This window comes from Thermobia domestica, chromosome 11 (genome assembly GCF_964235325.1).
Source record: "Thermobia domestica chromosome 11, izTheDome1.hap1.1, whole genome shotgun sequence".
In the NCBI taxonomy this organism is placed as follows: Eukaryota; Metazoa; Arthropoda; class Insecta; order Zygentoma; family Lepismatidae; genus Thermobia; species Thermobia domestica.
Window position 1 is genome coordinate 107,916,314 of NC_137464.1, and position 14,535 is coordinate 107,930,848.

Consider the following 14,535-nt stretch of genomic DNA (forward strand, 5'->3'; position numbering starts at 1 on the left):
ATGATTGTAATATCTCAAGTGCTGGGAGAGGTTTATCTAATTCGCTTTTTATCACTTTTGATAATTTACGGCCATCCAAACATAAACGAATAGACCCATTCGTTTTCTCAACGACCACCAACGGATGATTATACTCACTAGGTGCTTTCTTGATAATATTAAAAGCTAACCACCGATGAATTTCATTTTGTATCTGATTTTTGTACTTAAGAGGAAAAGGATACATTTTTGATTTTATTGGTGTAGGATCTGTAAGTTCTATCTTATGTTCATAATTTTTAATTGTTCCTGGCTTTTCGTCAAAAATGTCTATGTGTTTTATTAACACGGACGCTAATTTACCCCTTTGTTCATCAGTGAGATCTTTATAGTTATTTACATGTTCATAAATATCTTTCTCAGTGGCCTTTGTGTTGATTTTCTCCCATTCTTCGGGAGACAACACTCTTTCTTTCAGTTCTGTGGGACTTGGGAATACTCTTTTACCCAACTGCAGTGTGGGGTCACTATCAAATAGCCTCGCCTTTGAATTCCCCAATCCTACCTTAGGAAACTGTATACTTTCTACATTCTCTCCTATCTCACTTTTCTCACTTAACTCACTAATAATGCCACTGTGCAATGATTCCTCTAATTGTCTAAGAACTAAATCATCACTCGATATTTCTTGATCTCTAAAGTTAACTTCAACATAGTGGGGTCTTTGTAATATCAACAGCGCTCTTGAATAATCTAAAATAGCAGCAGATTCTACGAAAAATTGGGATCCTAATATCACATCTTTATTTAATCCTTCTACAATGATGCCAACTGTATAATAAGTTTTCCCCTGTACAATAACCTCAAGAAGAGTTTGACCTTTGACTGTGGCTATCTTCTTACCAAACGCTGAAGTAACTTTTATGTTATTTGCTTTTAAAAATGGTGGTTGTGTTTGGCTACCTAGTATCGTTTCAAATAAGTTGTTATTTATTGCGGATATACTTGCTCCAGAATCTAACAATGCATTTACAGATTGAGCATAAATATTTACATTTATCTCTGGTAAAACTACTACATTGTTTCTAACAACTGGGTCGTCTTTTGTATCTAACAGATTATCAAAAATTCCATTTGCCTCATTAAATGTTTCCCTCTCTAATTCTACCTTTCTACCATCTTTCAATAACAATGAAATAGTGTCTTTAGTATTACTTTCAAAATTTTGAGTATTATTTATTTCTTCACATTTTACACATTTATTTTCATTCTCCTCAATACTTTTAACATATGTTTCATTATCGTCTGCCAAGTCAGAACTATTGTTTGCGAGCACACACAGGGCTTTATTCGTCTGTTGGATATCAGATGTTCTATTCACAAGTACTACATCCAACTTTCCCGCTGTATGTGCTGGAAAGCATCAGTTATTATAATGAGGACCACCTGTCACACTTGGTGCATTTTGGTTAGTTTGGTAACCTTGTCCTTCGCTATTATGATAGGTTTCTAGCAGTTGTATTTGTTGCTCCGGAATGTAGTTGTTTTGATTTCTACTTCCATTCCGTGTACTGTTGTTATTTCCCCTTCTCGAACCTCGCGGTCTCCTGTTGTTTTGTCTATTTTCAGGTGAAGGGTAGCGCTCATTACGGGGTGATTGACCTCCTTCCCTTCTCCCGTTATGACCTGAATTTGGGCTCTCATTACTATTGCCTCTATTGTCTCTCTGTTGCTGTCCTCGTGTGTAAGGGACATTCCTTCTATTATTCCTACGAGGGTGTGTGTCTACCCTCTCAGAGGACACTTGCAACATATTCATATTTCTACGAGGAGGAAATCTATCTCGGTCGTAATGAGTTGCCTGTACTTCGTTCACAATCGCGAGTAAATCTGTAAGAGATTGTGGTTTCGAAGCCACTAAGGTCCTAAATATATATACTGGAAGTTTTCTCGGTAAGAGTTTCAATAAGCAAGATTCGTCTACAGGAGGATCCAATATTGAATTTTGATGTAGGATGTTCAACAGAAAATCAGAAGGATTTTTATGAACCTTATTGTCGAATTGAACTGTTAACAAATTAGCTCTTAGTGTAGCCAATCGTTCCTGACTTAAATACGTTTCTCTAAATTTAATCACAAACTCTTCATACGTAACAATTTTCTGACGCATGACTTTGAACCACGAAAGTGCTGGCCCTTTTAACGTTCTACTAATGAATGACAAACGTGCTTCATTAGGTACACCTGTTAATGCAAAGTAATTGTCTAAGTCTAGCAAAAAGTTATATGTTTGGGGTTCGTCCTCTGTACCCTGATAATTTGGAAGGCTTAGATCACGATGAATAAAAGGGTTCATGAATGTCGACAACTGTGCTGTCTGATGATCGAGTGGTGAAACAGAGGATGCAGGTGGTGCTATGCTCGGCGAAATTGTTTCATTAGGAATAGTACGTGAACATGAGGGCATAGCCTGTTCTGGTGGAATGCTAGTGTGTGAGGAGACTTCTACGCGATTTGACTCAATGATATTTAATCTGGCAGAAATCATTTCTTCTATGGCCTCTACTTTTCCAGTTATTCTCGAATCTACACTCTCAATACTGTTTCTTAATTCATCCGTTACATTCGCGTGTACAGAAATTATGTCACTTAATTTTGTCTCTACTTCTGCCCGATTTCTTTCGACATGACCAATAATATTATCACCTTGCTCTTCTAAAGATCCTATCTTATTTCCTAGATCATTTCTAACTTCTTCTAAATTTCTAGCTGTCTGGTCTAAATTTTCAGAAACTTGATTTACTGTTACATTTAATTGTTGTACGGTGTTCTCTATATCGTTATGTAGTTGTTGCTCTGTATTTTGTAGTGACCTACTCAGCCTAGATTCAAGCTCTTTCTGTGAATGTTCTAAATCCCTTCTTGTATTTCTCAGTTCTTCATTTGTATCTTCTAGCTTACTAGACAATGCACTAATTTTACTATCTAACTCCTGGTGAGTTTGTGCTAGTTTAGAGCCCAACTCTTGCACCTCTTTCCTAATTTCGGTTTTCAGTTCACGCTGTAACTCTTGTTGAGATCTATCTATCCTACTATTTAATTCTTGCTGAGATTTATCAATTTTGTTATTTAATTCTTGCTGCATTTGCATCAAGAATTGCAACACTGGGTCTGATGAACTAGTTGTGTTTCCTATCCCATCTGTCTCATTGCCTACTTCTATATTTTCGTCTCTCACTTGAATTTCATCTCCCTGATCTCCTACTTCTGTAAATGACATACTTTGCGCTTGTTTTAAATCTCTAAGTTCTTCATTCATCTTTCTGCTTTTCAGCCTAGTCAAAACCATCAATTCTAATTAATCTAATGAGTTCACTAATAAAAAGGAAGGAATCTCTATTTTATCTAAATGTTATCTCTATAAAATTATCTCCCCCCTTCAAGTTTACAACTTCTCAAGTATTATATATAAACACATTTCTACACACATTTTACTTTTATATCAATTATGTTTTGGAAAGCATTTGGGACAAAATAAATACATTGCACGAGAATTTTACTAATCTTTAAGTAATCACACACTCGGTTATATGCTAGGATGTGAACAACAGTGTGTAACCTGCACACTTCTTGCTAAACACGTAGGGTGTTAAAACATTTAAGTAAAGAAATGATCAACGTGGTTAAGCACTCACTCATGGACGCCAACATGATGTGATTGTACTGCGCCTTTGTCTGTAATCCTAGCATATAATATTGCTACTACGCTAGGTGCCAAACTAATGTGTAAAATAACTATGCACACAAGCGTAGTAATTGCCCTTACGCTGGGAAGCCAAAATTATGTGGAGTGCAGGGGAGGAAAAGAGAAATCTCTGTATGAAACTCATATGTAAATCTCTCTCTTACTACCCCTTTACTTACAGGAATGTTGTATCATCCAAATTTAAAGAAACTCAAAAGATATGCCAAATAAAATAATAGAAATTACTGAAATTTAGATAAAAGTCGGTAGAGCTAAGATAAAAAAAAATATAATAATATATATATATATATATATATATAAATTTCTATAATGCCATTCCTGTAAGTGTGAGTTCCTTATTTAAAGTCCTGTAGCCCCTTTCGGACTTTCTTTGATATGTGGACTTACGCATGAGTTATCTGCCACCTTGGTTTATCAAAGAATAGGTGTGTGATTACCTTACTAGTTTCGAACATCTGATATTAAAGAGCATGGAATCCAGCAAACCTGCAAGAAACAAACAAATTATTCTGGTACTTACCATACCAGCCGAAATTCCGTTAGGGAAGTTGATAACTCCATGTAGTTTAATAAACACTTTTATTATAAACACAGCACTTAATCACTTAAATCACAACACTAAATTGATATCGATATAAGATATGCTCACAGTTGAACTAAAATAATTTAAAAAAAAAAAAAAACTTATGATTTTTTTTATCACTAGTTCATAGTTAATAATATGTATTTGTATCTATTGCACAGTTCAGCTTCTTTAATTTCCACGTAGGTGTGTCCGTTACTTTACAGCATTAATCACAATTTTAGTGTCTATTCTTTCATGTTGATAGTATTCTTTTAAAACGGTTTCCGTAGCATCCTAAGGTAGATTAAGTCCTTGGTACCTGATTATAACTGAGTCCACCACTGTGTAACCACTTCAAACTTGGTTATAGTTGCACTTCTATCTCTCTCTATCTATATATTTTAATGGTTTGTTGCTGCATACGTAAGATATATGTATTCGTTTCCAGTGTTGTCCGATTGGATCTAAAAATGCATATAGTCTAGAAAACTGACACAGTTTATTTAACTTATTTTGAACACCAATGGTGCAACTTATCGCACTTAATTAAGTTCACTTTTAAAATAAATATATGCACTTATCTTCCGTTGCAACTAACACCGTTGAACATATAGTGTTCAGGAAAATAATTATTTTCACACGAGCAGCAACTTCACAGACCCGATCCAACCGCTAACTGCCCTGTTCCTCTCCAGAATTTCGGTTTTGTAAAAGGGGTTTGACGCCCAAGAGTCGTGCTTCGCCTCAAAGCTACTGGCTTTTCAATATAGATAACCTTTTCTATTGTCTATCTACCTGCTAACGGAACTTTGCAAGGAAGTATGTTTATTTTTATTTACATTGACTTTATACGCAAATAATTCACTTCTTATAGATTGTCACGTAATTTCGAATCAAGCACTAAAATCTGCATTCTTTGGCCTTTCATTAGATACCAAATATGTTATAGTCCACTTCTGATATAACCTTAAAATTTTGCATTTAAAATAGGCCGGTTAATATATTTTCACCACCTGACATATGTTCTTTTCTTATGTGTGTCTAGTCACTGGAGCCCTCTAGCGGAAAGAATTAACAATGTCACTGACAACCATAATAGTTCGGAGTTTTCTGCTTCCGCGTGACAATTATACAAATTATTAATTATAGAATGAAATTAAACATACATCTACTTTACTTACAAGTATATACATATCTTTGCTACCATATACATATGTGGTATGGAGTTGTCATCCTCTATTAACTTTATTTGATACAATTTCTTAGGGTAAAGATTCCCAGTTCCGTCTGTCCCCAGCAGAAAGCCAAAACTCCACCCTCCAATACCAGATAGCACTTGTTTTTTTTTTTCTCACGGCTGAAAGAAAGTTTTATGATACGATATACGGAAGGACGGAAAAGGTAAAACAAAAACAATAAGGGTACGCGTAGCTTTCCAATACATAATTGACTCTTAAACACACTAATTCCTACATATTTTAATTATTATTAGTATTTGATATTACAAACTGCTTCATCTGGTAAACCTGGAACGAATTCACAGCCTGTTTTGCTAGATTCGCTACGCCAGCTCGAATTCTTGTGAAATCGGCGGTCAACCCAAGATTTTAACACATCATTGTCCTTCTGTTTTTATATCTATGTGTTAAATTTTGACAATAGACAAATATCCGACTTTCTGTCGCCTTTTAGGTAGTGTTACAACTCAGAGGGTTTTATGGTTTTTTAGTTCTATACAGTATTCTTATAGCTGCTTAACAGAAATAAAACAGTAGTTTTTAGTTTCAACTCACAATATAGTTGGCTAAGCTGATCAAGCATAGGTGACTGACCTTTTGGAGCTTAGTTGTCTTCTACAAGTTTTCCTTAAAAAAAAAATCTCTAACTCACTAGAGTCTATCTTTCTATATACGAAATCCAATATCTATAGTTACATTCTCGATATAAACTATAATATTACCAATACTTAGGAAATAAAAATAAATATGATTCTAAATTAATTAATAATATAAATAATATTTGAAAATAAAGAAAACCATTTCCATTTTGATATGCAAATTAATAATAACATTTAAATATACTACTATATAAACTTTATTAATAAAACTAATGTAAGACTGCGTCTTACACCTGATCCTTCACAGCATTGTTTTCAACTTCATAAATATGTTGAGCATCGCTTAATATATATGAGAACGGTCCTCCCCGTCCCCCCAATGCTAAAGACAGATTTGCGCCGCTGGCACCAGGTGCGCATTTATTCAACTTTCTGGGTCTCACCAGCTCAATACTACAATATGTTTAGTAGATGGTACAGAGGAGCATTTACCCAAACACATGATCGTTTCGTTCAGGGCCGTGCCGTGGTACGGGAGCGAGCGGGGCGACGGCCCCGGGCATCGAAGTAAGGGGGCGAAAAATTCGGGAGAAAAAAGGAAAAATAGGAAAAATTGCTTCGAATATATGTATGGGTGCGCCCTCGTATACTCTCGCCCCGGGCGCTGATTTTCCACGGTACGGCCCTGCTTTCGTTCAATCTCTGGCGTGGGCTTTGATGTTGAAAGAATCGTGTGTATTTTGTTTACTTCGCCTTGTTTAGTGCAGGAAGCAAGGAATTAATCCATCCTCCGCAGCTTCCATCATCTCTACAATCTCAGCATACTCCCAAATTCTTTGAATTTAGTAACAGTGTTGATGGGTCTTATTTACAGCAATTCATAGCGCTTCTTCAAAGCGCTTTGACCAATGTTTAGAATTTCTCCAATTACTTCAGTAGCGTTATCATCTGATACATCGGCCTGTATACTACGTAAATGCTGAACACTTAAGATTCCATTCCATTTATTTTATACCTTTTTAAAACTTTTTCATGAAACATTTTAAACTGGTTTGATACATTTTTATATTAAATATTGTACAAAAAAAAAAAAAAAACTCTTTGATTTATATTGGCTTTGGTTTTATAATTCAAAATAGAAATAACCCACAGTATCTAAGCAAATGTCTTTATTGAAATATCGATGCGTATCAGTTTCGCGAGCTAACTAAACATTTGGCTTCATTATGTGATGTGCATTCCCAGGAAGAGTAACTAAATGACATTTTTTTAAAATTATTTTTATTATCTTATCCGAATTAGAAGTCATTCAGTCAACAATAAAACTGTCAAAAAAATACCTATACTTTACAGGAAAAAGTACATAATATCAGAGCGAAATCATAACAGTCGAAGGATTGAGGAGGGCGGGAGTGAAAAAAAAAAAAAAGAAAAAGAAACTTATTCGCTTCTGCATCTGCAATGTTTGGATATGGGAAGTTCATTCATATATTTAATATCCATACTGTGTGGAATTAGAGACGTATTTTGTTTTCCCATCATATTGTCCGTCTGTTTGTCGATCTGTCACAGATATCAGAGCAAGAATGGTAAGAAACATCGAGAAGTGGTTTCTTGGAATCGATTCAACGTCCCAAGAATAGTTCCATCTAGGGTTGACAAACGTTCGGCTTTTGGACATTAAAAATTGATGTCCGGCTTTGTACCCAAGCCAGATGCACTTTTGTTCTCCTTTTCGAGTTTGGAGACTAATTAATAAAACAGGTTAACAAAATTTTAAGATGCATAAAATATTACCAGAATGGAGATAGGATAAATAACTTATTAGTACAATGACTTTATTAAATACTTGATCGCGGGTCACTACAGTACTGTATTTGGTGACTTCAATGTATATTTTGAAAACAGTAGTGGCAGTGATGGATCTAGAAGGTAAAAACTGGGGAGGCATCCAGAACCCAGACTCGATTGATGTACGTGAACAGTTCGGTTGTCGCTCAAGTGGATCTATGAACTGTGATCCAGAATATAAGCTAATTTTAGTCCTATTTCTTAATAACGAGATATGTATAATAGGTTCTTAAGTGACAAATCATTGATAGAAGCAGCTCAAACGGACAAGAAGTATCATTAGTATTGCTGCCTGCTAGTGAGTCATCATTTTGTATTAGTTTCCTTTAATAATATATTAATTTCTATATGATTTTTTTTTAAATTGCTGTTTGATATAATCTGGAAGCAAACTTAAGTTTCGGTAAAAAAAATTTTTGTAGTGATTTTTTTTTTTTTGTCAAAGTATCCTTCTTTTTGATTTTACAAATTTGGCAACCCTAGTTCCATCTTCTCCGTTAATCTTTTATTCGAACTAGAAGCGATTTAAATTAACCATTTCCGGTTTCAATGCTTATCGTCGTAGAACAACAACGGGAATAGAAAGCGACAAGCGGCTTTTTGGAATTGAATTAGCGTCTTAAGAGAACGTATCGTCACCACCCACAACCAAGGGCGCCGATCCTGGGGGCGCTCCCCCAAAGCTCATGTGGGCCCCCTATTGTATTTATGAATATACAATATTTGGCATAATTTGAATGCAATTTGTCTTAATGTCCTAAAATCCTCATATAGGCCTATATACCTTCTGCATCTAAACGCCTTCCCCCCAATTTACAGAGAAATCGGCGCCCTTGCCTACAACACTCTGTTGAAACTTGAAAAGTGGTTAAAACTTATTATTACTTTCAGTTTCCATAGTGACTTCCATAGAGCAAAAATAGTAAAAGGTTCCTCTATTCAAACCAGAATTCCATCAACCATTTCCGCTATACTCTACGCAAACCGGAAATGGTTAAAATTTTACTAATATCTCCTGTTCTAATATTGTGTTTCATAGAGCAAAAATTAAGAGATTCTGAAAAAACGGTTTTTGACACAGATTCAGTGTCCCAAGAATGAGCTCTGTCTTCTTTTATCTATCTGGTGAAACCAAAAATGGTGAAAATTAAGATTTTTCGGTTACAATACTGATCGCATAATGTATGAAATGGAAATAAATAGAGACAAACAGTTTTTTTGACATGTCTCACGCAGGCCCGTAGCCAGCCCAAAAATGTAGGGGGGAGCCGATTCAACCATATTATAGTTCATTTGCAAGCCTAACGTGAAAATTTTATGGGGCGCCCCCCTAGACCCCCTGGATACGGACCTGGGTCTCAGTACCGCAAGAGTATCTTTCACCTGATCTTATCTTATCTGATTTTATTCCTTTATTCCAACAGGAAGTGATACACGTCAATTAGCACTTCCGGAAGTTCCATAGAGCGAAAACAGAAGAAGTACTGTAGGTAGTATGGGATTTTGATAGGCCTATTGATTCAGCGCCTATTGATCTTATTCGTATATTGCAACCTGTAGTTAAGAATGTACTGCTTAAAGTTTGAGCATTGAACTCGCATAGTTTGGGAGTCTACGGTAGTTTCACACTGTGAAACGAAACTTACTTGTAATTATTACTTTAGCTATATTTTTATTCTTGTTTTCGTTGGCCTTTCATGCTCAGTTACTTATTAAAATTGCAATAGTACAGATGAGATCATTTGTAGACTGACTATAAAAATCCGTGCTAAGTGCCAAAAGGAAAATGTTGAGAAAAACCCCAGATTTTACTTCAGAACTGATGGTACATATCAGCACGCATACTTTTCCGGGGATTATTTGAACTACTTCCACAGTGAATACTAGATAGCCCGTTTTTCACTGAGCAGTGTTAGGCACATAGGTCATATTTTAACATTAAACCAAACTTTTCCATTTTTGGTACTTAGCACGGATTTTATTTCCATCTACGTTTGTTTCTTCTAGAAACACACAGTGGCGTATAAAAGGGTGTCATACCTCCCAAGACCATGGCTTTAACATTACTAAATTGAAGGTCCAATCCCAAATCATATCTGTTTGCGATAGACAAAATGATGTCGTGGGGTTTCTTGATTCTCATTTCATAGATTTTTTATCATCACGTACTTGCAACCGTCTCCTTTAGCTACAGAGCATTAACAAGGAACGGTACATTTAAATTGTGTTTGTAAACTGAAGCATTGTTTTTTATTAACTCTGGAATGTACAGATAATTTCTGTGCCTTTTACATAAGAGAACTCGAAGTGCATGCTTCATATTTGTATGTCTAAATTTAGCATAAATAATTTTACAGTATTTGAATTCTAACATGTTGTTTGAAAATAGCTGAGACTGTTAGTTAAGCGCAATTGCTGACACTAGTTAAGTAAGTTCTTATTTTAAAAAAAGAAATATAAGCACGGAATTCATTTGTTCTGCACTGAATTTCGTTGGATTGAATCTCGACTTTATCTTCGCAACTATGCTTATACAGTATCATGAAAACTGTCACAGTCACTTCAATAATAATTTCGAATAGCATGTCCAAATCATAATCAGTTGAGTCCAAGTGATTGATAACAGTTTAATTAAAAATAATAATAAATAGTTATTATAGAACTTCAAATAATAATAATAAAAAAACACTCATCAATACACAAATAGGGGGCCAGGAAAGCCCAAAGTAATTATAAGCTGTAGAATAAAATAAAAATTATAATTCAGCAGAAACTTGTCAGGACACAAATAGATTATTTTGTAACTCCAGCTAAGAATACAAGAAAGCACAGCAAATCAGGGCGTACAAGGCGTACTAGGTAGACAGATAACTAGTTCGGTGCCATTGTACACCTCTATGCATTCATTTTAAACGGAATATATTGTCGCTAAGTAATATGTTCTGTCATCACATAAAAAATTAGTTCTTTGGTAAGTTATACATGGTTTTTGTTTTCATTTTTATTTGTTTATTTATTATTTTTTTAAAGAAAGTCTGATGTTACCAATTATCCAGGTATGTTTAGTGTTATTAATACACGATACTGATTCTTCTCTCCGAATAACTGTTGTTTACGTAAGGGTTTGCGATACATAATGAAATGCATTTACTCGTTGTTGCTTAAAATAGTGCACCAATACAGCAAACACTCATAGCAACCTCGATAATTTGTACTCATAGCAATGATAATTTGTACTCATAGCAACCTCGATGTAGTTATTCTCTATGGAGTGATGTGTGGGCCCTTGTAGAGTTTTTTTTTATTTACACATTTTGTTTTTTGTGATTTAGTTCTGTATGTTTTTAATTAACGTTGATATGTTTATGAAAACTGGTCGAGTTTGAGGAAAGCTCTAATGCTGGACCGCTCAAGGAAGCATATACTTTTGCCTTTATAATGGTATTGGTAGATATCATCCGAAGAGAAGATCCAATGGGTCAAACGATTTTCACAATGCGTCAAACGTATCATGTTGCTGCATTTATGAAAACTGGTCGAATTTGAGGAAAGCCCTACTGCTGGACTGCTGAAGGTAGCATACACTTTTTTTTTTTGCCTTTATAACGCTATTGGCAGATATCATCCGAAGAAAAGATCCACTGGTCAAATGATTATCACACTCGATCCGACATATCCGTCTCCTTTAGTCTAACCGGCATAACCGTGGGACGTGAAACTCAAAGATTTCATTTTTTTGGATCCTACATAACATGCTGCATTTACGAAAACTGGTCGAGTTCGAGTTTGAAGAAAGTTTTCTGCTCGACTGCTGAAGGCAGCATGTACTTTTGCCTTTATAATTGTATTGGTAAATAACATCCGAAGAGAACATTAAAACGATTATGATATTGGGTCAACTATGAATGCAGATAATCATACGGATTTGACTTATATCCAGATTTATGATCCATTATGTTCAATTCTCCCACGATCTATTGATCCAATTTACTTCATGATAATAAGCTCATCAACTCAAAAACAGAGAGAGATTACTTTCTCCAGATATGTACTTCCCTGAAGAAAAAGGAGGCAAAGCCTGCCATCTTATTCAAAGGGCTTTCCATCACAACAAAATACTTTCCTTCTTCCTGTACTCCAGTTGCCCCTCAAAGCTCTTTCACGGCTATATGGTAAGCGTATGCGTATTTCGTGTCCGGGTTCGATTCCCGGTGGGAGTTCATGTGGTTCGTATCCGACGTTAAGTGGATGAGGTACGTGGTCCACACCTCATACAGCCTTGGTTCTGAAATGGTCGTTAAATCCTAATTGAACCATATCCTTCCTACGGTAAAAATATGTTTGGATCAGAGATCCAGTAGTCAGGAATAATGCTTGACTTTTATTCGCGTCCAGACTTTTTAAAGTTTGTGCAATGTCATTGACTTTGTGCACTATCAATAATGTTTTTTTTTTTTTGTTATCCTTTTGTAAATTTATGTATGCCTTGAGTTTTGTTCTTAATTTTATCTGGAAGTTATCAGAATTCTTCCACGTTACGATAAATTCATGAAGTGGGTGTTATATACAATTCATACCATATTTATTATTGAAATATAACACAAGAGGGAAAGACGGAGAGAAAGATGATTGTGTTATGACATGCGTATCTTTAAACGTTGGTATCACGCTCTGAATTTTTTCGTACGATCACTTTATGAATTTATACTATGAGTAATGAATGTAACACTAAAACAATGTTTTGATCTAAGACTCTGGTGAACTAGTCTTGCCTACGAAACTCGAGAAACTTTTCGTCTTGTCAAGGATTTGAAACACCACTTCTTGTCTCGTGGGCAATACTATCATTGATCATCATAAGTACAAAACATTTTTGGCTGCCAACATTGCTTTTCCCTCTTAAATATTTTTAAATGTAAAAATGCGACGGGGTGGGGGACAGGTGGCTCAGTGGTTGAACGTTTACCTCTGGGTACCCTGGTTCGATTCCCGGCCAAGTAAGTTTATGGTGGACAATATCGTGTCCGTGGGTTTTCTGGGGGGGGGGGGTACTCCGGCTTTCTTCAACTTACTCATTCCACCAATTCTTCTATCATCATTCACTTTAATCATTGTCTCCCGTAGCCTAAAGAGCAAAAATCGTGGGACGTTAAACTAAAATATTTTATCTTTATAAATGCGACGTTAGACACATATAGCGACAAAGTTAACTGCTAGAAAATCTTTTAACTGTGTGATTGTAGTCCGACTTATTCCAATTGTACCCTTGTTTCTTTTATTATTGTCAACATAGTATTTGTGAAATGGCTCAACCCCATCCCAGTTTGACTTCTTCTTGTGCTTTCAGTGCTATAGAAAAGTAACATTTCGTCGCAGCATTACTGGAATATGTTACGTATATTTTATAATTTTATTCGCTATGTTTACGTGACAGACTTAAATACTCATAGAATATTTGGCCTCTTAAAATTTGGTATCTTAGCACGTGTTGGTCACTATTATCTCTACATATAATCTGTTTAATCTGTTTAGGCTTAGACTAACACTAGTCACATGTTTTGCTTATTTTAATATAAATTAACTTTTAATAGCAAACTGAATAATAACAGTTCTTAATTATATTCACAGCTCAAGCAGAATTACGATCCATGGCACTTCGAGAAGCTGCAAGAGTAATCCATTATCCTGGACCTTATTATTATAATTATTATCCACCAACGCCGTACCTGCCGACACCTCCAAGCATAGATCTGCCATCGTACCCACCGCCGTTGATTCCACACGTTTCGACTGGACTTGCAGCGGCCCCGGAATCACCCCGACTTATCGACGGCAGAGCTCACACGAATACCAGTACGTCTGCGTCCTAGCCAACTCCTATTCAAGGTAAGCAAAGAAACCTATTGCTACAAGGTCACGTAACGTCGCTAAAGGGTGTGATATTTACATCCCTACTATACTATATGAATGATTAGTGCACAATATTTGCGCATTCTGTCAACAGAAATATCCACGAATTTTTCTTCGCTACTTGAATCATACAGCCCAAACTTTGGAAGCAAATTTGAGATGCCCATTAAAATGTGCCTGCCTACGAGATTATTTCCAAAATTTTCGTGCCTGATACCGAAATATCGTGCTGGTGATTAATGGCATGTAGTGTCATCTATGGAGGAAATAATGTATCTGTTTGAACTGTCTAGTTGGGTCAGTTCGTTGGTGGCAATCAATTAAATCAGTTGCATGCTGCATGACAAATGTTTCAGTCCACATGTCTGTTGTTGCCAAGGTAACACTGAGAGACTGCGGCTTCGAGAAGATTCATCACCCCACCTACAGCCCAGATTTAGCACTACAGCTGTATGGACTGGAGCATTGCAATGCACTATGCAAGTTCAGCGTACATCGACTGGTTCATACACTGACGTTTTTGGTGGCCAAATGTCCTGCTTTTGGCCGGACAGTCCGGCTATTGGAGGTCCTGTCCTGTGTCCGGCCTAGTAGTCGAGCCGGACGCCCATTTGTCCTGCTTTTCAG

At 36.0% G+C, this 14,535-nt stretch overlaps 1 protein-coding gene across 2 annotated transcripts in view; it reads left to right on the forward strand.

The window, feature by feature from the left end:
* LOC145664348 (uncharacterized) overlaps window positions 1-14,535 on the forward strand; it is a 506,205-nt gene that overhangs the window by 385,478 nt on the left and 106,192 nt on the right. The window contains exon 3 of one of the 2 annotated variants that reach the window (XM_081730965.1): window positions 13,627-13,884. The exons of the other annotated variant lie outside the window; for it this stretch is intronic. Within the exon in view, the coding sequence (XP_081587091.1) occupies window positions 13,627-13,868 (242 nt within the window). The 3' untranslated portion in view covers window positions 13,869-13,884. The remainder of the gene's footprint in view (window positions 1-13,626; window positions 13,885-14,535) is intronic. 2 annotated transcript variants of the gene reach the window in all.